The 25,054-nt window shown below is 32.1% G+C and overlaps 1 protein-coding gene across 1 annotated transcript; it reads right to left on the bottom strand.

The window, feature by feature from the left end:
* Positions 1–23,118: 23,118 nt before the first annotated feature.
* LOC108360618 (uncharacterized) lies at positions 23,119–24,789 on the bottom strand. The gene is made up of 3 exons (XM_017612985.1): positions 24,208–24,789; positions 23,984–24,146; positions 23,119–23,573 (listed from the first exon to the last, which is right to left on the bottom strand). Exons 1-3 carry the CDS (start codon positions 24,335–24,337, stop codon positions 23,243–23,245), a joined length of 624 nt encoding a protein of 207 aa, XP_017468474.1. The 5' UTR covers positions 24,338–24,789; the 3' UTR covers positions 23,119–23,242.
* Positions 24,790–25,054: the final 265 nt, after the last annotated feature.

The raw sequence follows: 25,054 nt of genomic DNA, 5'->3' as shown, positions 1-25,054 counted from the left end.
TGTAACACTTTTTATTTCAACCACCGCTATCTTTCCAAGTTCTAACGACTTTCATACTTTTGTTGTATATTCTTATTGGTACACCCCTACTCCCTCTCTCATAAAGTTTTGAAGTCAATCCAACACCAATAATAAAACCAGCAGGCAAAAATGTAAATTAAGGCAAATTTTACAGTTTTGCACTCTCTCTCCGTTTTGCCTTCTACAGTTATATTTTACTTAGTTGGAAGTCAGATGACTTTTTTTCTGTATTGTAATTTATTAAAGAAGTGATTACCAGTAAATAATATGGTTAATCAGGAAACGTAAATATAAATAATAGATTTACTGCGGAAAGGCGGGACTGTAGGAAAAGTGGGAAAAAATTGTTGAGCTCGCCACATGAAAAGGTTAAAACTGAGAAAAAAATATAGCCAGAATTGTCAAATTGAACGCAAAAGCATAATAAAAGAAGAAAAAACCATTCTGATCAAAATACATGTGCGAGAGTGGTAGCATTTTGCTGGATCGCACGAAAACCGGACCGTTGCCTATTGCCATATGTTAAGCCTTACAGAATGCAATAAAACACACATTTTTAAGATTTAATTGAAGGTTAGTTGGTCTGACAAAACTAAATTAATCCCTTTCAATCAGATGGCCGGGCATGGCATTGGATCAAAGACCCAAATTAAGNCCATATGTTAAGCCTTACAGAATGCAATAAAACACACATTTTTAAGATTTAATTGAAGGTTAGTTGGTCTGACAAAACTAAATTAATCCCTTTCAATCAGATGGCCGGGCATGGCATTGGATCAAAGACCCAAATTAAGCCTAAGCGCATCATGTAAGACAAACTGTGAATCACAGTGGTCGGTCAATAATAGTTTGGGGTTGTATTTCAAAAATATTGTTGGTCCGTTAGTACGCATTATGAGTAAGGAACAGTATCTGTTCATATTTCAACAAAATTTGCAAGATGTAGTCGAAAAACTAGTTTCTGCTGAAAAATCACCCAAAACATACTGCGTATGTTCGCAAAGACTGGATGCAAAAGCAAAAATTTGCTAATTTGAAATGACCTCCACAATCCGCGGATATGAATCTCGTCGAAATTTGCGAAATCAACTAAAAGCGCGACTTACTAAGTATCCACGTCCGTCCAATGGAGTACATGAGCTGTGAAAGCAAACCAAGGATGTATGGGAGGCTATACCTCCAGATTTTTAAAAAGATACACATAAGTATGCCAAATTGCATCCAGGAACTAAAAAAAGCAAAAGTATACTAAAAGTGTGTTAACAATTCTCTTTTTTTCGTGAAAATTGTCAAAAAGTTATTAAAAATATATAAGTGCAAAACTGTGACATATGCCTTAATTTACATTTTTGTCTGCTGGTTTTATTATTGTTGTTGGATTGACTTCAATTCGTTATGAGAGAGGAAGTACAGGTGTACCAATAAGAATGTCAACAAAAGTATGAATCTCGTTAGAACTTGGAAAGATAGCGGCGGCTGATATAAAAAGCGTTACACCTTGTTACAGTTTTGCTCGTCACTGTATATGAGCCATTCTTTTTTAAGTCGGACGGATTTCGTAAAAAAATTAGGTTATATCTCCGATTCGCTTAAATTGTTTTTTGTGGGTTCTGTACATGAAATAATCTAACACGTGTTCGAACAATTTTTTTCTTCTTTTTTTTTTTCTTCGGAGATATGATCTGTCAAAGTTTGCATATTTTCGTGATTCTGACTAATCATGTACTTCTTCAAATCGTTATATCTTGGGGTCTGCTGATCGTACAGATTTCATCTTAACGTTATTTTAAAGATAAGAAACGGGCTTAACATTTCTATATATAAGGTGGTCAAGATTGTCCTAAAGCTAACTGAACTTTTTGAAGTTTATTTGCATAGTGAAGACCAGGAAATTAGTGATTTAAAATTATACCATCGGACTCCTTAATTCTCTAAACAAAACGTTGTTAAAAAAAATGGGGGTTTTTGAAGAACTATTTTTAAAATATTTTTCTTTATGACGAGATGGTTTATTTTGTTAGAATCAACAATTATTTGTCTTTTTTTCGAAAACTTAGATAAGATGTATTTGGTAAGGTGTTAAACATCGGGTTTTTGCAAAATGTAAAATTTTATTGCGGATTCCGATAGAATACCTATCCAGATATGATATTTGTATGACAAGATTCTTCTTTAAGGCGGCGAACACCTAGAAATGGGCGTGGCAATTGCAGGACTAAAATTAGCAAAACGCGGATTTCGGCAGAATATCGCTTCGTTAACAATATTTGTTCCACAACTTCAACAATTCATAAATGGAACCCATAAAAAAATGTTAAGCCAATCGAAATTGTGACACCAAATTTGGTGTCCGATATGAAAAACAATGTCTCATATGTATGTAGGTCATACTACTGTAATAAACAAATAAATAAAAAACTTTTTNTTGTTACAGTTTTGCTCGTCACTGTATATGAGCCATTCTTTTTTAAGTCGGACGGATTTCGTAAAAAAATTAGGTTATATCTCCGATTCGCTTAAATTGTTTTTTGTGGGTTCTGTACATGAAATAATCTAACACGTGTTCGAACAATTTTTTTCTTCTTTTTTTTTTTCTTCGGAGATATGATCTGTCAAAGTTTGCATATTTTCGTGATTCTGACTAATCATGTACTTCTTCAAATCGTTATATCTTGGGGTCTGCTGATCGTACAGATTTCATCTTAACGTTATTTTAAAGATAAGAAACGGGCTTAACATTTCTATATATAAGGTGGTCAAGATTGTCCTAAAGCTAACTGAACTTTTTGAAGTTTATTTGCATAGTGAAGACCAGGAAATTAGTGATTTAAAATTATACCATCGGACTCCTTAATTCTCTAAACAAAACGTTGTTAAAAAAAATGGGGGTTTTTGAAGAACTATTTTTAAAATATTTTTCTTTATGACGAGATGGTTTATTTTGTTAGAATCAACAATTATTTGTCTTTTTTTCGAAAACTTAGATAAGATGTATTTGGTAAGGTGTTAAACATCGGGTTTTTGCAAAATGTAAAATTTTATTGCGGATTCCGATAGAATACCTATCCAGATATGATATTTGTATGACAAGATTCTTCTTTAAGGCGGCGAACACCTAGAAATGGGCGTGGCAATTGCAGGACTAAAATTAGCAAAACGCGGATTTCGGCAGAATATCGCTTCGTTAACAATATTTGTTCCACAACTTCAACAATTCATAAATGGAACCCATAAAAAAATGTTAAGCCAATCGAAATTGTGACACCAAATTTGGTGTCCGATATGAAAAACAATGTCTCATATGTATGTAGGTCATACTACTGTAATAAACAAATAAATAAAAAACTTTTTCATTACTCTTTTTTTAATTTGGAAGAATTCGGGATATTGTTCCGTGTGTCCCCTCCTCTTTCATTGCTGTTGTTGTTGTTGTTGTACCGGCTACAACAACCCCGCCCAGATCGGTTAGTCCTTCAATCGTTGTCGTCAAGCTCTACTAGCGGTAGCCCCAGGAAGTGTGCAGCCTCGATGGGGATTGTCCATAGGGACAGGGGCGTCACTAGGGTGGGGTTTAGTGGGCATGCGAAGAGATGCTGTGAGGCATGCCAGGCATTCGTTTAGCACATCTTCATTTATTCTGCTCAGGTATGAGTTCAACCTGCTGCAGTAACCAGGGCGCAGTTGAGCTATTGTGGTCCGAGTCTCCCGAGGCAGACGAAGCTCTGTCTCGCCCACGTCTGGTGGTTGTGTGCCCAGAACCGTATTCACAGGTCGAGACTCTATATAACTCTAGACAGCCTCTCTGTGAATGCCGTTCAAGGCCTGTCGATAAGCTGTCGTCCGTCAGTTCGTAGAAATGCCTTTGAGAGAGCTTTGAAAAGTAAAAGTTAAACAGTAGTGGGGAAAGGACACCGCCCTGTGGAACCCCCTGTTTTATTTTCCTAGGTTTTGTCGATTTGTTTCTAAAGGTTACTGACGAGTGACGACTACTCGGGTAATTCGCCGACCACCGTTTAGTCCCTGTGGGAGAGAGAATGGTTCTCTCACAGGGGCGGTTTCTGTTAAGGCCAAGACTTACCTGGGTATTTATTTATTTATTTATTTATTTATTTATTTATTTATTTATTTATTTATTTATTTACTTAGTCGTGAATACATGATTCTTACAGACTAGTGAATTAAACTAAAAACTTTTAGGTTAACAATTCATTTAGTGTTTGAATAAAAATTGGCTTAGAGAGTGAAAAGTGTAAAATACCATTTGAGACTCGATCAAGATTATTAAATTCAATCAAGGCCCGCAAAATGGGTGCATTGCGGGCATAATTAGTTCTGTGTCTAACAATGTGGAAAATCGGAAAGTAATGAAACTTTCGTATTGGACAATTAAATGTCTAAGAGACAAGAACAATCTACATTACCCCGAATAATATCATACAAATAAGAGAGAGACAGAATTGTTTTTCGAGTATCTAACAATTTGAGATTAATTAATCGGCACGAAGCTCTATACGAGGGAATCGGATTACTAAACTTAAGTGACTTGAGACGAAAACGGAGAAAAACTTTACACTTACAGGTCTATTCTGCACGTTACCGAAGATTTTGTAACCGGAAAATTGTATTACCAAAAAATGTTACCAGTTCTTGTCACCGCGATTCTAGGTACGTTGGTAATGCAGTTAAAATATTCAGCAATTCAGCTATGAAGAATTGTGCAAATCCTGGCATTGCATATTTCACGGGGCAATAATTTGTTACCAGCTTATGAGATGGTAACAAAATTTACCGGTTACAAGAGTATACAGAATGCGAAAAGGGTTTAAAAATTGACAGGTTACCGGTTACAAACTTTTTATTACCAGCGCAGAATAGACCACATTAGATGACTAAGAGAAAGAAATCTGAAAACACTTCGAAATACTGAGGCTTAAACTATTGTTTACGCAGCAAGTATTTATACAGACAGTCAATATCCCGCTAGTTCTTGTGCATATCCCCTACATTAGCGATGGTGTGATATATCTTAAGATCATCAGCATCAGTGTTGCCACTATTGGGTTTTCCGACCAAATTTGGTCGCTTCTTTTTCATTTGGTAGGTTGGTAGGCAAAGTAAGATTTTGGTCGGATAGTTGAATTAAGTTTTTAATTTCTTAATTATAAAAATATATATTTAAAACATCATTTTGCCTATAAATATTTGCCAATGGTACCTTTTAAACATTTGCCAATCCTGCCTTTAAAATAAGAAACCTAATTGGTTTGACCACTGATGGAGCCAATGTTATGGCTGGATACTTGGGCGGGCTGAAAACATTAGTGTGTGCAGAAACCGATTTATTTTATATAAAGTGTGCATGCCACTTACTTCACCTTTGCTCAAGCTACGCTTGTAAGAAACTGCCGAAAAGCATTAAGACACTGTAGTTTATTTTCCCACAGTCCAAAGATGATACATGAACTGAAGGAATTTCAGGACTACTTCCCGTTAGAACCCCACAAAATCTTGGGCATATCTCAAACACAATGACTTTCACTAGAAAGCGTTGTGTTAAGAATAGTTGAGCAATGGGATAGTTTGAAATTTTATTTGTTTTCCTGCTTTTACAAAGTAAACGGTATGCGATCTGCAGATCTGGTAGAAGGAATGTGTTGCAAAACCAAATGATATTTTTTATTTCTATCGTATATTTTGCCAAAGTTAAGAATCTTAACAAAGAAAGCTGAAAGCTCTCGTTTGCCATACTCATATGCAACTATCAATTTTATATGCAACTCTTAATTTTGAGTAACTTGATTAAAAAAGGTGCGATCAGTAACATATTAATTTTGATTTTAAAAATGAATATAATAATGTTGAAATATCTGACATTTTTGTTTCTATCGTATATTTTGCCATAGTTAAGAATCTTAACAAAGAATTCCAAGCTGAAAGCTCTCGTTTGCCATACTTATGTGCAACTATCAAAGCACATTATCTCTTAATTTTGAGTAACTTTATTAAAAAAGATCGGCCGCTGTGGTGTAGTGGTAAGCAGTGCTCGCTTCCACTCCGCAGCACCTGGGTTTAAACCCTGGTCAAAGCAACATCGCAAAAATATAGAAAAAAGGTTTTTCCTTAACAGCGGTCGTCCTTCGGCAGGCAATGGCAAACCTCTGAGTGTATTTCTGCCATGAAAAACAGCTTCTCATAAAAACACAATCGCCGTTCGGAGTCGGCGTAAAACTGTAGGTCCCTCCGCTTTGTGTGACAATATCAAGGCGCACGCCACAAATCGGAGGAGAAGCTCGGCCAAACACTAACATATGTGTAAGCGCCAATCTATTATTATTATTATTATTATTATTATTATTATTATTATTATTATTATTATTATTATTATTATTATTATTATTATTATTATTATTATTATTATTATTATTATTATTATTATTATTATTATTATTATTATTATTATTATTATTATTATTATTATTATTATTATTATTATTATTATTATTATTATTATTATTATTATTATTATTATTATTATTATTATTATTATTATTATTATTATTATTATTATTATTATTATTATTATTATTATTATTATTATTATTATTATTATTATTATTATTATTATTATTATTATTATTATTATTATTATTATTATTATTATTATTATTATTATTATTATTATTATTATTATTATTATTATTATTATTATTATTATTATTATTATTATTATTATTATTATTATTATTATTATTATTATTATTATTATTATTATTATTATTATTATTATTATTATTATTATTATTATTATTATTATTATTATTATTATTATTATTATTATTATTATTATTATTATTATTATTATTATTATTATTATTATTATTATTATTATTATTATTATTATTATTATTATTATTATTATTATTATTATTATTATTATTATTATTATTATTATTATTATTATTATTATTATTATTATTATTATTATTATTATTATTATTATTATTATTATTATTATTATTATTATTATTATTATTATTATTATTATTATTATTATTATTATTATTATTATTATTATTATTATTATTATTATTATTATTATTATTATTATTATTATTATTATTATTATTATTATTATTATTATTATTATTATTATTATTATTATTATTATTATTATTATTATTATTATTATTATTATTATTATTATTATTATTATTATTATTATTATTATTATTATTATTATTATTATTATTATTATTATTATTATTATTATTATTATTATTATTATTATTATTATTATTATTATTATTATTATTATTATTATTATTATTATTATTATTATTATTATTATTATTATTATTATTATTATTATTATTATTATTATTATTATTATTATTATTATTATTATTATTATTATTATTATTATTATTATTATTATTATTATTATTATTATTATTATTATTATTATTATTATTATTATTATTATTATTATTATTATTATTATTATTATTATTATTATTATTATTATTATTATTATTATTATTATTATTATTATTATTATTATTATTATTATTATTATTATTATTATTATTATTATTATTATTATTATTATTATTATTATTATTATTATTATTATTATTATTATTATTATTATTATTATTATTATTATTATTATTATTATTATTATTATTATTATTATTATTATTATTATTATTATTATTATTATTATTATTATTATTATTATTATTATTATTATTATTATTATTATTATTATTATTATTATTATTATTATTATTATTATTATTATTATTATTATTATTATTATTATTATTATTATTATTATTATTATTATTATTATTATTATTATTATTATTATTATTATTATTATTATTATTATTATTATTATTATTATTATTATTATTATTATTATTATTATTATTATTATTATTATTATTATTATTATTATTATTATTATTATTATTATTATTATTATTATTATTATTATTATTATTATTATTATTATTATTATTATTATTATTATTATTATTATTATTATTATTATTATTATTATTATTATTATTATTATTATTATTATTATTATTATTATTATTATTATTATTATTATTATTATTATTATTATTATTATTATTATTATTATTATTATTATTATTATTATTATTATTATTATTATTATTATTATTATTATTATTATTATTATTATTATTATTATTATTATTATTATTATTATTATTATTATTATTATTATTATTATTATTATTATTATTATTATTATTATTATTATTATTATTATTATTATTATTATTATTATTATTATTATTATTATTATTATTATTATTATTATTATTATTATTATTATTATTATTATTATTATTATTATTATTATTATTATTATTATTATTATTATTATTATTATTATTATTATTATTATTATTATTATTATTATTATTATTATTATTATTATTATTATTATTATTATTATTATTATTATTATTATTATTATTATTATTATTATTATTATTATTATTATTATTATTATTATTATTATTATTATTATTATTATTATTATTATTATTATTATTATTATTATTATTATTATTATTATTATTATTATTATTATTATTATTATTATTATTATTATTATTATTATTATTATTATTATTATTATTATTATTATTATTATTATTATTATTATTATTATTATTATTATTATTATTATTATTATTATTATTATTATTATTATTATTATTATTATTATTATTATTATTATTATTATTATTATTATTATTATTATTATTATTATTATTATTATTATTATTATTATTATTATTATTATTATTATTATTATTATTATTATTATTATTATTATTATTATTATTATTATTATTATTATTATTATTATTATTATTATTATTATTATTATTATTATTATTATTATTATTATTATTATTATTATTATTATTATTATTATTATTATTATTATTATTATTATTATTATTATTATTATTATTATTATTATTATTATTATTATTATTATTATTATTATTATTATTATTATTATTATTATTATTATTATTATTATTATTATTATTATTATTATTATTATTATTATTATTATTATTATTATTATTATTATTATTATTATTATTATTATTATTATTATTATTATTATTATTATTATTATTATTATTATTATTATTATTATTATTATTATTATTATTATTATTATTATTATTATTATTATTATTATTATTATTATTATTATTATTATTATTATTATTATTATTATTATTATTATTATTATTATTATTATTATTATTATTATTATTATTATTATTATTATTATTATTATTATTATTATTATTATTATTATTATTATTATTATTATTATTATTATTATTATTATTATTATTATTATTATTATTATTATTATTATTATTATTATTATTATTATTATTATTATTATTATTATTATTATTATTATTATTATTATTATTATTATTATTATTATTATTATTATTATTATTATTATTATTATTATTATTATTATTATTATTATTATTATTATTATTATTATTATTATTATTATTATTATTATTATTATTATTATTATTATTATTATTATTATTATTATTATTATTATTATTATTATTATTATTATTATTATTATTATTATTATTATTATTATTATTATTATTAAAAAAGATGAGATCAGTAACATTATTAATATTGATTTTAAAAATGAAAATAATCATTATAAAATATCGGCCATTTGTTGGACCGAAAGCTGAAATGTTTATGAAAAGTAAAGTCAATTGTTCTGAAATTCTTGAAGTTAAAACCAATATATTAAAGTTTTGCATAGAGTTTTTGGACCAAATAAATTTAGGATTTGATTTCAAGCGTGAAGATATATAACTTTTACAAATAATAACACCAGCTAAGGTAGTTTCTAATGAAGATTTACCAATTTTTCTTTTGTTAAAGTTTCCCCGTCTCATAGATTGCGATCCTGATATAAAAACCCGCAGTGGAAATTACTGAGGCTAAGTGAGCTTGATATTTCCAGCGATCTGTATATTGATATGTTTTGGGAAAAATTTATTCTATTAAAAATTGAATGAATGAAAATAGCTTCATGCATCTCGTCAATTTTGTTTTTAATATAATTTCATTACCACATAGCCCTGCGGCTGCAGAACGCAAATTTTCAACGCGTTCTTTGATAAAAACTAAACTAAGAAATAAACTTAATATTGACAGTATCAATAGCATAATTTTATGCAAGGAACTTGTAAACAAAAATGACCGCATGTTAATTAATTGATTTAAGTTTACTTTTAAGAAATTAAACTTATTGGTACATAATATGTTCATTTGTATATAATTTAAACAAAAAAATATTAAATGATCTCATCTGTGTGTCTAAGACTGTGCCTGCATTTATTTATTTCTTGTTTGTTTTAATCTTAAATAAATGAACTGTATGCTTTCAGAATGCTTTTTTGTAGTTGAAATTATTTGGTAGGTTGTAAACGATTTTGGTCGGACTTGGGAAGAAAGTTGGTAGGGGAAAAAAATTGTTAGTGGCAAGGCTTATCAGTATATAACAGGTAATTGGCAAATGAAAAGCAATTGCCAATGTCATTAATGAATAATAGGAAGAGAAGTGGACCCAGAATACTCCCTTGAGGTACACCATATGTAGCTGTGAAAGGAACCGACGAGACATTATCTAGCATGACAACACATTGTCTATTACACAGATAGAACTTAAACCAGTAAATAATACACGAATGAAAACCAAACAGAGATAGCTTGTGGGTAAGTATATCATGGGACGCTTTATCGAAAGCTTTTGAAAAATCGGTATAAATTGAGTCGACCTGATGACTCTTTTGTAATGAAGAAATACAGTACTTACCGAAAACTGCTAGGTTCGAAATAGTAGAGCGTCCAGTGACGAACCCATGTTGATTAAGGCAAATAAGATGCTTAACAGGAAAATAGAGCTTATTCTTCAGGATGCACTCAAAGAGTTTGCAGATAGTGGACAATTTCGATATGGGTCTAGAATTAAACGCTTTTTAAATTCTCGACTATAAAAAATTTTTTTTATCATTCGAGCTAGAGAGCACAAGCGCAACCACTTTAAGCAAATAAAAATACGAACAAATTAAAAATGTGTCATATAACTACGAGATATTCAACACAAAAACAAAAATTCGTTCGCAAATGATTCAAATTCATTCTTTCTTCTATTCATTCGCAATATGCAAATAAACGTCAAAAGGAACATTTGTTGATCTATGCTCAGCTATTTTCAAAATAGTACTTTGCTTTCACACGGAGAAGTGTATTTTCCTAGACGTTATTTTGAAAATTGTATATAATTTTAAATTACCGAAGTTTGGCTATATCTCGAAAACTGTTCTATATCTTAATATCTGACTTCATACTTGGGTTCAGCGGAAATTTTTAAATATGAAATGATGGTCAAATGCCAGAGCTCAGAACTTTTTTGAAAATTTGTTATCTAGTGTACATAATTATGGGTGAGTTCCTAGTTGCATGTTGTTTTGTATTGCTGCGAAATGTATACACAATATTATACAAATACAACGCAGCATGCAACTTGGAACTCGTCCTGTACATATGTAAACATGTAGATGTTTGAAATAATTTTCATTTATAATACTATGCTTTGAAAACAAGGGAATTAAAATAAACAAATTTTCTTCAACTTATATTTACATACATACATCGCTAAATAGTGATAAATTCGGGGAAATGTTTGCGGCAGAGAGCGAATGAGTCAGTTCATATTCATTCGTATATAACGAATGAAAACAATATAATTACCTTTGATGTTAATGAGAACGCAAACAAAATTAAAAAATACATTCTTCCGATTGAAAACAAAAACAGAAAACAACGAAAAACAAATGGTTGTTATCATGGTGGAATAATAATAATATATTTATTTCACCATGGGTTGTTATAAAATCCGTTCACAGATCGGCAATACAAATGAAATGAATTAATTTTAATCTAAATTAATTAATTAAACTAATTTTAATATTTTTTTTCTGGACCCTGGTTAGATATATCACTATTGTTACCACTTTTGAAGATAGGTGTGATTGTAGCTAATTTCCACGCATCAATGAAAGTGCCAGATACAAGTGACTTATTAAAAATTAATTTTAAAGTGTAGACGAGGGCAGGGCAACTTTTTAATAAAACTGATGTAAGACCGTCAAAATCCGTTTGCATCGATAGTTTAAGTTGTCGTATACCATTCATAACATCATCAGTTGAGATTTCAAGGGAATCAAAATTTATTGAAGATAGGGAGTGAAATAAAGAGTTAACAGACAAATCTGATGTGCTATCAGGAACAAATTTACCGCATCATTAAGAGCATATCTTTGAAAAAGACCGTAGATGGATTAGCGGAGCAGGTTTTTTTTTTAAATTGATAAACTTCCAAAAATTATTTAGTTGTATACTAATTTCAAAGTTAATGGGCTGTTTTTGCTTACGCGTAAAAGCACATTTAGCGCATTTAGCTCTAAATGCTACTCTACGTGTACATATATCCACACAAAATTCGTCACCTAAATGCAACTAAATGCAACTCCATTTTTACATTAAGGATCTAAATGCTAAAAGCAACCCTGTGATCTTCCAAAATTTCCACGATTCGAACATAGTTTAATGTGAAAAAGTGGCAACATTGCTTTTTCGAGTATGCAGTGGCTAGCTGCGTTTCAGTGGTCGCCGATCGAGATTTCCACCCCTATTCTGCAACTCTTTCGTATTCGGATTTTGCTACGAATCGTAGAAATAGTATGCTGCAATCCGAATCGTATTTTCGAACTTTCGAAATTCGTAACAATGGCATGCCTAAAAACGAACGAGTAAGCTTTTTTGCGTAATTTTGTACGTAAACAATTCTGTGTCGGAGGCGAAATAAAAGATGTAAATCGATGTGTGTTTGCAGGAAATATTAGTGGTGTTCATTTAAACGGATAAATTTGCCTACGCATATACGTATATTTTATTCTACTGTTTTATATAAACGAACAAAAAGGAATATTTGTTGCCCCTTTTCGAGAAACATGGGTCCGGTTTAGTTAATGTACAACGATTTTCGATTGTTGTGTCCAAACGCATAAACGGAATCCAACAACTTTAACATACACGTGTAATCAAAGGATTCACATTTTATTTAAGATAAATGTTTCAAATTTCCTACCACTAGCTCTATTAATAAACTCGGTTTGCACTATGCACTTTTCTGCAACGTTCGACGTGGGTTCTGCGCAAAAATACGGTGGTATGCCGTCCATCAGCCGGAGTGATATGCACACGAAATTTTGTATACCTTTGACATGCGGAAGCACCTCTTCTCCGGCAACACAGAAAGGAGAATTCTACTTAGTAAGTTATAATCCCTAAACGCGGCCGAAGGCAGAAGCAAGCGCAACAGGTGGTGGACCTAACAAAATGCATGTTTTCAATGGCTTGGAAGAAGCTGTTATTGCATTAACTGGATTGAGAACCAAAGCTTCAGGCATAGGAGGAGTTCTGGCTCGTGGTCCAACAATTCAACCAGAAGCTGACATAGATGCGCCCATGGTTACTATGCCCGACAGCTCCGCATACGTTTGTGAATCCATCAGAATCCATAATTTTCCTCAAAATATGTAAAATTAACCAATTTTACAATAAACAAGCACATGATAATTGTTTTTTTTTTTTAATTCCTTTCCACTTTGTTTTCCTTCATTCAGCTATCTTCGAAAAACAACTGATAGCTGGCAATGCTGCACATGTCTCCGCAAGGGTTGTAGCATGTGGATTTTTCGTTTTTCGTAGCGTAGCTACGAATTACGAATTACGAAAATTCGGGTTCTAGAATAAGGGGGTTCATTTATTATTTTACATTATTTGGATAAAGAAAAGTTAAGCAAATTCAACATCGATGTGATGCTGATAGAAATCTGGATCAATTTGTGATCAACATGTTTGCTCGGTTCTTTAGGTCCAATTATTCTGTAGACTTCCCTATAAGTGGAGACTATCCGTACGAGCTTTGTCCAATCAACTCTGCTTATATTCCAGTAATATCTTCCGATGAAGTTTTACACTCTTTAAAAACCTTAAAAGCGTCATTTAGGCCCGGACCTGATCATATTCCGACTGTTTTCTTAAAAACTGCGCTGAGAACATCTGCGAGCCTTTAACAACTCTATTCAATTTGTCACTTAAACATGGCGTTTTTCCGTCAGCCTGGAAGGAGTCTTTCATAATACCACTTCACAAAAACGGCAGCAGGTCCTCTATAGAAAACTATCGAGGCATAGCGAAACTCTCCGCTATCCCCAAATTATTCGAAGCAATTATTGTTAACCAGCTGACATATTCTATATCTTCTTCAATTACACAATCTCAACACGGGTTTTCTAAAGGAAAATCTACTATGACTAATTTATTGGAGTTTACAACTCATGTCTCAAACGGTTTTAGAGAAAATGCTCATACCGACGTAATTTACACCGATTTCAGTAAAGCTTTTGACAAAGTATGTCACTCGTTACTCATCCGTAAACTCGACCTAATCGGCTTTCAGCCCAGTCTTCTTCAATGGATCTCATCTTACCTCTCTGATAGAACACAAAGAGTTATTGTTAATAATTGTTCTTCCAACATCATTAAAGTTTCTTCAGGAGTTCCTCAGGGAAGCCACCTCGGTCCGATTCTGTTCCTGATATTCATTAATGATATTTCTTCTATAATAAAACATTCAAAAATTTTAATGTATGCCGATGATGTGAAACTTTTTAAAACATTGTCCTCTATCGAAGAAAGGTCTTTGTTACAAGCGGATCTGAACAACGTGGTTAGTTGGTGTAATACAAACTATATGCCACTAAACCTTCAAAAATGTAAAGTTATGTGTTTCTCTCGGAGGGCTGTTCAACCAGCTGTTTATTCAATATCAAATTATAATCTCGAGCAGGTATCCAATTTTGTCGATCTTGGTATCACAATGGATTCCAAACTCAATTTCAACCGTCATATTAATTTTACAGTCAATAAAGCCAAAGGCGTTTTTGCATTTGTATGGCGATGGTCAAAAGAGTTCAAAGATCCTTATGTTACAAAAGCTCTTTTTTACCAGTTTAGTTAGACCTATACTAGAATACGGATCTATTGTTTGGAATCCCCGCTACCAAGTTCATTCAGAAAGGATTGAATCAATTTTATTCAGATTACAATCTCCCCCTTACACAAGTCATCTAAAGCTCATAAATTTGCCTACACTCGCAAGTCGTAGAGAAATGCTGGGTATAATATTTATCGTAAAATTAATGACAGGCTTGATTAATAGCCCGGCCCTCCTGGCTGAGGTAAATTTTAATGTTCCTTCTCGAGTGTCAAGACACTTTCGACCTCTATTTTTAAAGCCATGCAAAACTAATTTTGAACTAAACGAATCATTCCGTGGTTTATGTCAAGATTTTAACTGTCATTCCAGCACGTTTGACGTATCGGACTCGATTTTTACTATAAAGAAAACTATTATTTCCACTCTCAATAATTGAAATACTATCTTTAGCATATCCAATCAGCTGATGAATTTGATTCTGTAGCTGAATAGTTTTAGATCTCGACACTTAACCACTTAACAAACTCCTGTTTCCACTACTCGGCACCAAAAACTAAAAAAAAAACAAAAGGTTCCGTACGTCATGCGGACTGCGCCCCTCGTGTCGGTTGGGCGGGAATGGGGGGTAAAAAGCCGTTGGGATTAATTATTTAACTCTGTTTGTTTTGTTTCCTAATTAAGTGAGGAAGTCTTAGTTGACAGCACCGACAAATGAATATATACATAAACAAATGCTAGGTTATGGTTAAAACAATTCAAGTTTTTGTATTGAATTTTCGGTTTAAAATTTATTTTTTCATTTTCGGTAGGGTTCTTGACCATTATCTTCTGCGTGAGAATTGATCGTAATAGATACTGATCTGAATAAGCGACTGGCACACAACTGTTAGTCAAAAGCATACGATTTCGAACTTGCGTAAATGTACATTTGCTAAATCCGATAGCACGAACGCTCTGCGAAAACATATGTTCGAAAATGCTAAATGTTTCATTTTAAATGCAGCAAAAACGCTGCATAACGTAAATTTCCGATAAAGAAACGTCTCTAGACAATTAAATTCCAACGTATAGCGCTGAAAAAACGAAAAATCAACATGCTGCAACCCTTGCGGAAACATGTGCAGCATTGCCAGCTATCAGTTGTTTTTCGAAGATAGCTGAATGAAGGAATTATAACCCCTACTAGGTAGAATTCTCCTTTCTGTGTTGCGGGTAAGAGGGGCTTCCCCATGTCAAAGGTATTCAACATTTCTTGTGCATATCACTCCGGCTACGCCGTCCACAGTATTTTTGCGCAGAACTCACGTCGAAATTTGCAAAAAAGTGCATAGTGCAAACCGAGTTTATTAATAAGCTAGTGGTAGAAAATTTCAAACATTTATCTTAAAAAATTTTGAATCCTTTGATTACACGTGTATGTTAAAGTTTTTGGATTTGGGCTATGTGTTTGGACAAAACAACCGAAAATCGTTTTACAAATAACTAAACCGGACCCAAGTTTCTCGATAAGGGGCAACAAAGATTCTTTTTTGCTCGTTTATATGAAGCAGTGGATAAAAATATACGTATATGCGAAAGGCAAATTTATCTGTTTAAATGAACACCACCAATATTTCTTGCAAACACACATTGATTTACAACTTTTATTTCGCCTCCGACACAGAATTGTATTCGTACAAAATTACGCAAAAAAGCTTACTCGTTCGTTTTTAGGCATGCCATTGTTACGAATTTCGAAAGTTCGAAAATACGATTCGGATTGCAGCATACTATTTCTACGATTCGTAGCAAAATCCGAATACGAAAGAGTTGCAGAATAGGGGTGTAAGATAATCTTCGGGACTTTTTGAAGCTTTAAACATTTTATAGAATTTGTTTCTCAGGTTTTTTAGTCTTTTCAGTCCCCTATTATACCATGGCAGTTTATAAGAGTTCCGTGCGCAGAAGTGGAAAACTTTTGACTGCCATTCACCTGGGAGTGGCCAGAAGCGATTCTTGTGCATCGCAGGTCACAACGTCCGGATATTTATATCCACGTATCCTCTGGGTAGCAACCAAACACCCGTTTGGGAGCGAGCTAAAGTCAGAAGGCGTAAAACATCGCGTGCGCTGGGTTTGGGTCCCGCCATGTTAAAACCCCGCCCAATGAAAAATAAAAAACAGCCTCGGATGAGACCCCCTTTTTCTGATGACGACCACGGCAAACGTATAAAGGACTATGATTTAAGGGTATGCACCTGGAATATCCGGACCCTTAATGGGGAAGGTGCCTCTGCCCGGCTGGTTGATGTCCTCGGGAAGACAAAGGCTGACATCACCGCCATCCAAGAAATGCGATGGACGGGGCAAGGAAAACTAAGCGTGAAGCCTTGTGACGTCTACTACAGTTTCCACGTAAAGGAGCGCAAATTCGGTGGTAGGAGAGAGACTTCGGAGCCGAGTACTGGCGTTCACCCCGGTGAACGAACGTCTAGCCACAATCCGCATCAAAGCTAGATTCTTCAACATCTCGCTCATCTGCGCCCACGCCCCGATGGAAGAGAAGGATGAGGCGTCCTAGGATCTCTTCTATGAGAGCTTGGAACGTACATATGAGCGCTGCCCCCGACACGATGTCAAAATCGTGCTTGGCGATTTTAATGCCAAGGTGGGCAAGGAAGGGATCTTTGGCGCCACTGTCGGAAAATTCAGCCTCCACGACGAAACGTCCGATAACGGACTGAGGCTGATCGACTTCGCCGGGGCCCGAAATATGGTAATATGCAGTACTAGGTTCCAGCATAAGAACATCCACCAAGCTACATGGCTGTCTCCAGATCGAAAAACGAGAAACCAAATCGATCATGTTGTGATAGACGGAAGGCATGCTTCAAGCGTTTTGGACGTACGTACACTCCGAGGGCCAAACATCGACTCGGACCACTATCTTGTTGTAGCCAAGATACGCACCCGCCTCTGTGCAGCAAAAAATGTGCGCCCAACAATGCAAGGAAAGCTTAACGTCGAAAAGCTGCAATCACAACAGACGGCCAATTTATTCGCCACTCGACTCACACACCTGCTCTCTGAGAGCACTCTTCAACAATCCGACGTACGCGAGCAGTGGAACCACATTTCCCGATCATTAAGTACCGCCGCCGAAGAAGTAGTTGGATTTCAGCGAGCCCGAAAGAACAACTGGTACGATGAGGAATAACCCCTGCTCTCTGAGAACACTCTTCAACAATCCGACATACGCGAGCAGTGGAATCACATGCGAGCCATGTGGGACCGTTATAGGGAACTGAAGAAGGAGGCGAGACGTATTTGCCGCAATAAGAGAGAGGCCGAAATACGTGAGTGTGAAGAGCTTGAGACGCTGGCCGACAGGAAGACCGCCCAAAAATTCTACCAGAGGGTTATGCGACTTACGGAAGCTTTCAAGACCGGGGCGAACTCCTGTAAAAACAACAATGGCGACCTAGTGACCGATGTCCAGAATATACTTAAATTGTGGAGGGAACACTTTTATAACCTACTGAATGGTAGCAGCGCTGAAAGTAGTGAGGAAGACGAACCCGAGTCCCCAGTCGATGATGATGGAGTAGCTGTCCCACCGCCTGACTATGACGAGGTACGAATAGCGATTACGCGGCTGAAAAACAACAAAGCTGCTGGAGCTGACGGCCTGCCAGCCGAGCTATTCAAGTACGGCGGCGAGGAGCTGATGAGGTGCATGCATCACCTCGTATGCAGAATATGGTCAGATGAATGCATGCCCGACGACTAGAATTTAAGTGGGCTCTGCCCAATCCACAAGAAAGGCGACCCCGCCATACGCGCCAACTACCGCGGAATTAGCCTTCTAAGCATAGGTTACAAGGTCTTATCGAGCGTATTGTGCGAAAGACTGAAGCCCACCGTCAACGAGCCAATTGGACCTGATCAGTGTGGCTTTAGGCCTGGAAAATTCACCATAGATCAGGTATTCACAATACGCCAAATCTTGGAAAAGACCCGCGAGAATAGGATCGACACACACCATCTATTTGTCGATTTCAAAGCCGCTTTCGACAGCACGAAGAGAAGTTGCCTTTATGCCGCGATGTCTGAATTTGGTATCCCCGCGAAACTAATACGGCTGTGTAAAATGACGTTGAGCAATACCACCAGCTCCGTCAGAATAGGGAAGGACCTCTCCGAGCCGTTTGATACCAAATAAGGTTGCAGACAAAGGGACTCCCTTTCGTGTGATAGATAATAAGAGCCACATAACTCAACCGCTCAGGCACAATACTTTACAAGAGCGTACAATTGCTGGCGTATGCCGACGACATCGATATTATCGGTAAAAACAAGGGCTACGTCTGTTCTGCCTTCTCGGGATTGGATAGAGAAGCAAAGCGAATGGGTCTGGTGGTGAACGAGGACAAAACGAAGTATCTCCTGTCAGCACACAAACAGTCAGAGCATACGCGTCTTGGCACCCACGTCACTGTTGACAGTTACAAGTTTGAAAAAGTAGACGACTTCGTTTATTTGGGAACCAGCATTAACACCAATAATAATGTCAGCCTTGAAATCGGACGGGGAATCACTCTTGCCAACAAGTGCTACTTTGGGCTGAGTAGGCAATTGAGAAGTAAAGTCCTCTCTCGTCGTACAAAGATCACACTCTATAAGTCACTCATCATGCCTGTGCTGGTGTATGGCGCGGAAGCATGGACAATGAAAGCATCTGATGAGGCGGCTCTTGGAGTTTTCGAGAGAAAGATTCTGCGAAAGATTTACGGACCTTTACGCGTTGGTGATGGCGAATATCGCAGACGATTTAACGATGAGCTGTATGAGCTTTACAACGATATAGACATAGTGCAGCGAATTAAAATTCAGCGGCTCCGCTGGCTTGGCCATGTCGTTCGAATGGACAGACACGCTCCTGCTCTGAAAATATTCAACGCGGGCCGCGATGCTGGTAAGACCAGGTGAAGAAGGACTTGGCTTCACTTGGCATTTCCAATTGGCGTCAGTTAGCACAGAAGATAAATGACTGGCGTGCTGTTTTGGACCCAGAAGAAGTTTCTAAGAGTTACACCCTTATTCTAAAACCCGAATTTTCGTAATTCGTAGCTATGTTACGATTAAAGAAAAATCGGCATGCTGCAACCCTTGCGGAAAAATGTGCAGCACAGCCAGCTATCACTTTTTTTTCCCAAGTCAGCTGTGTGAAGGAAAACAAAGTGGAAATGAAGTAAAAAAACACTCATCATGTGCTTGTTTACGGTAAAATCTGGTTGTTGTTAAACATTTTAAGGAAAATTATGGATTCTGATGCATTTGCAGTTATAGCAGCGGTGTAAGAGCGCGCTTTGGTAATGCACTCACAAAGGTATGCGGAGCTGCTGGGCATAGTAACCATGGGCGCATCCATATCAGCTTCTGGTTGAATTGTTGAAACACAAGCCAGAGCTCCTCCTATGCCTGAAGCTTTGGTTCTCAATCCAGTTAATGCAATAACAGCTTCTTCCAAGCCATTGAAAACATGCATTTTGTTAGGTCCACCACCTGTTGCGCTTGCTTCTGCCTTCGGCCGCGCTTAGGGATTGCAACCCTTACTAAGTAGAATTTTCCTTTCTGTGTTGCCGGAGAAGAGGGGCTATCTCCGCATGTCTAAGGTATACAGCATTTCTTGTGCATATCACATTCCTCCTTATTCTAGAACCCGAATTTTCGTAATTCGTAATTCGTAGCTACGCTACGTAAAACAATAAATCCACATGCTGCAACCCTTGCGGAAACATGTGCAGCATTGCCAGCTATCAGTTGTTTTTCGAAGATAGCTGAATGAAGGAAAACAAAGTGGAAACGAATTAAAAAAACACCCACAAAGTGCTTATTTATGGTAAAATTGTTTGATTTTACATATTTTGAAGGAAACGGTGGATTCTATTGCATTTGCAATTATAGCAGCAAAGTAATAGCCCTGCCAGATAGAGTACGTTACGTACGTTCCGGCTTCAGCGTTCAACTGACAAGGCGTACGAAACGCATAGGTACGCCACAATGAAAGCGTTGTCGCATGTAAACAAGTCAGCTGTTTTGTACTGGCGGCAAATTTTTCTTTGAATTCAAAATATATCTATATTTTTAGTTGTGCTAATATTTGTGAAGAAGATACAAAAAATGGAAATAATTGAAGTTATTTTAATATTGCTAATGTTGCTGGAAGCCAGAGAATGCTTTAACAGGCTTTATGGAGGCCGTAGATGGTGGGTGTGACCTCCTCTAAAGAATCGCGACACTCACGGATTTTTCGCCACGAATTTTGGATTTAGGGAGGAATTTAAGAAAAATATAAGGATGGAAAAGCACATTTTTGAAATGCTATGGGCTATAAAACTGCATTCTTAGAATTTTTGCAAAGAGTCTGATTAAAAGTTGCAAATATGTATACAAATTTATTAAATTTTCCTGAGCCTTGTACAAAGTTTAGAGATTTTAGTCTGAACAGTAGTTTCATAAAAAATTTAAAAAAATAAAGAGTAAACAATTTTGCATACATTGTGAACAATTCTGTGTCAATAATTTTGCGCGGCACTGTATATGTACATGAGCTTTTGTAATACATATTTTTGTGATATCTATTTATTTAAATAAAATTTTCTTATTTAGTTTATAACATTACATTTCATTGCGTTACAAGAGATCATGTACAGACACCTGGTAGAATAAGTTCTTTTTTAAATATTCACAAAACTTTTCGTGTTAAATATTTTTTATTTTTAAATGGTTTATGTTATAAAAAACACGTAAATCCAAGTTTCAAACTTTATATTATACTCAGAAAAGTTAAAAAATTTTCATTAAAATTTCAAACTTTATTTATTAAAATTGGAACACAGTCCTATAGTCTATTATTTTTAATATAATAAATTGCCAGTGTGAAGTTGCTAAAAATCCCGTTGATTTTTAATATTTTGTTAGCTGACCGTGCTACACTTTTCCTTGATACATATACATATACATACCTTCATGGTTTCACACTTGCACTTTATTATAGTAAAAAATAATGGACTATAGGACTGTGTACCATTTTTTTTTAGAAAATTGAATAAACTTTGAAATTTTAATGAAAATTTCTTAACTTTTCTGAGTATAATATAAAGTTTGAAACTTGGATTTATGTTTTTTTTTATAATATAAACCAGTTAAAAATATAAAAGATTTAATACAAAAAGCTTTGTGAATATTTACAAATTGATAAGTAAACGCGGACTTATTTTAATACGTGTATACATGTACAAACATATATATATATATATATTTACAGTGGTGGAAGTAATAATAGAAACTTTTTATTTTGACCAGTTTTGGCTATATTACTTTTGTTTATTTAATGTTTAATATTTTTTATAAAAGCCTAGCGCATTATATAACACACACCATATAAATCCACATTTCAAACTTTGTACAAAAATTATAAAAATTCAACAAATTTTACCGAAATCCCCCAAAAATTTCAAACTTTTTATTTAGAATTTTGGTAAAATTTGTCGAACTTTTATAATTTTTATACAAAGTTTGAAATGTGGATTTATATGGTGTGTGTTATATAATGCGCTAGGCTTTTATAAAAAATATTAAACATTAAATAAACAAAAGTAATATAGCCAAAACTGGTCAAAATAAAAAGTTTCTATTATTTCTTCCACCACTGTATATACAAAACGTATAACACTAAATTATTTTGAATTTTTAAATCAGTTCATTTCATAACATTCATTTTGTACTTTCTATTCAGTTTATGTAAAAAAAGAATTAAAATAAAAAATTAAATAAAGACAACAAATTGTATTCCATTAAAAACAAATTCAATTAAAATGATTAAATAAATTAATTGAAATAAAAGTAAAATAAGGTTTTTACATGACAACAAATTGCCCGCCATTAAAAACAAAATTCAGTATTTCAATTTTCATTCTGTCTTGAACATTTTCTTCATATTTCAGAAGATAGCTGTCTAGAACATTTAAGAAATCGGAGTTACGGCTAACTGGTTGTGGAGCAGCTTCTGATTTTTTTAGCCAGTCGCTTACGGCTCCACATAGTGGCCAATCGCTCTTCATCTTTTTTCCGATTCAATGCTCTAGAAGTGGTCACAATTGGCTCTTTTTCGGGTTGGAAGTCAACAAGAGACGTTGGCGGTGATTGGTGAACCACTGTAGTTAGCCCTGTCTGCTGCGTCTGCTCAAATACGGGCTCCTCATTCTCGCAATATTCGAAAAGAGGTTGCGACTCATATACATTAATGGAATGCTCAGGCTGCGGTGTGCATTTTTCACGATCTATGGTGGTACCAAACGTTGCGTTGTCAAATGTCCTTAAATAATATATGTACAAACAAAACCTTGTAGTCACATGAAGACTATTTAAGGTGTTACAACACAGTTAGCGACAGCTAGAATTAAATTTTTTTTCTAAAAAATGTTTAAAATTCCAAAATATGTCTATTATTTAAGGCGATCATGCGGTGTAACTCCGTAATACTCTATTAGGTATTCGGGACTATCACTGTAACCATCGCAGTCCGATTTTTGTGAAACTACGAAAATGTAATCACTGAATATCAATTCCTTGGAACGTATTCTTTAAAGAATATGCTACGTTCGTAGCTATGTAAGTATGTACATACATATGTATCCGTTCAGTGATTCAGTGATAGCTTTTTGAAGATTTCACGATAAATCTGACTACAGTGGATTCAATGATAGCAATGGTTGCATAAATTACTTGCGTGGTGACACGTGCCGTTGCAGGAATGCCAGTGCCTCGTAATATTTCCATCCACTACTGACCATGTCATTTGCAGCACTCCCAGAAGGCGCCTTTCTTCCGCTTTCGTCCTTTACAAATCGGTCGCGAAGTGACCTCCACCGACTCTGACACTGTTCCACTGCGGATTAATTTTTAAAAACATTGGAAAACACTCACAAGATTATTCAATCACCACTTACCACTGCAACCTATAGCGCCCGCCACATAATTCCACGCTTTTTCTTTCGCCAACCGGTTTCTATAAGCCACACTGCTTTTATCATATAAGCAAGGGTGCATTTGCACCGCTTCTATTAATTTATACTCCATTAAATATTTCCAAATTATGTTTTCCTTGTTTTTAAGGAATTTTATTGAGCAAACGAAAAATTAAAAGAAAATGGCCCGAATGATACTGAAATGGCAAATGTGAACGTTGACGGACTTACTTGCGTCAAAAGTTGAGTGTTGGCCAACGTTCGTGGGTTCCGCCAACGCAAGGGTTGCCAATCTGGCGCTCTCTATGCAAACACACACAGTCTACTCAACTGTCAGTTTCATCCTTGAGCGGAACGCACGTAACGTGCTCTATCTGGCAGGGCTATAAGAGCGCGCTATGGGAATGATTTCCCAAGATATGCGGAGCTGTCGGGCATAGTATATGTCTGCTTCTGGTTGCCTATGCCTTAAGAACTGGTTCCCAATCCAGTTAATGAAATAACAGCTTCTTCCAAGCCATTGAAGACATGCACTTTGTTAGGTCCACCACATGTTGCACTTGCTTCTGCCTTCGGCCGCGGTTAGGGATTATAACTCTTACTAAGTAGAATTCTCCTTTCTGTGTTGCCGGAGAAGAGGTGCTTCCGCATGTCAAAAGTATATAAAATTTCGTGTGCACATCACTTCAGCTACGCCATCCACAGTATCTTTGCCCAGAACCCACGTCGCAATTTGCAAAAAAGTGCATAGTGCAAACCGAATTTATTAATAAGATAGTGCTCGGAAATTTGACCATTTATTTTAAATAAAATTTTAATCCTTTGATTA

This window comes from Rhagoletis zephyria, unplaced genomic scaffold, assembly GCF_001687245.7.
Source record: "Rhagoletis zephyria isolate East Lansing unplaced genomic scaffold, Rhagoletis_zephyria_1.1 Rzeph_scaffold_00594, whole genome shotgun sequence".
In the NCBI taxonomy this organism is placed as follows: domain Eukaryota; kingdom Metazoa; phylum Arthropoda; class Insecta; order Diptera; family Tephritidae; genus Rhagoletis; species Rhagoletis zephyria.
The sequence above is the reverse complement of the archived record's forward strand: the minus strand, read 5'-3'. Positions and strand labels throughout refer to the sequence as shown.

Bases quoted from the DNA above. Each gene is read 5' to 3' on its own strand.
- LOC108360618 (XM_017612985.1), bottom strand. From the start codon at position 24,337: ATGGAGTATAAATTAATAGAAGCGGTGCAAATGCACCCTTGCTTATAT. The intron at 24,147-24,207 runs GTAAGTGGTGAT...ATTAATCCGCAG, and splicing joins GGGCGCTATAGGTTGCAGTG to TGGAACAGTGTCAGAGTCGG. The intron at 23,574-23,983 runs GTAATTTATGCA...ATATTATTTAAG, and splicing joins CGGCACGTGTCACCACGCAA to GACATTTGACAACGCAACGT.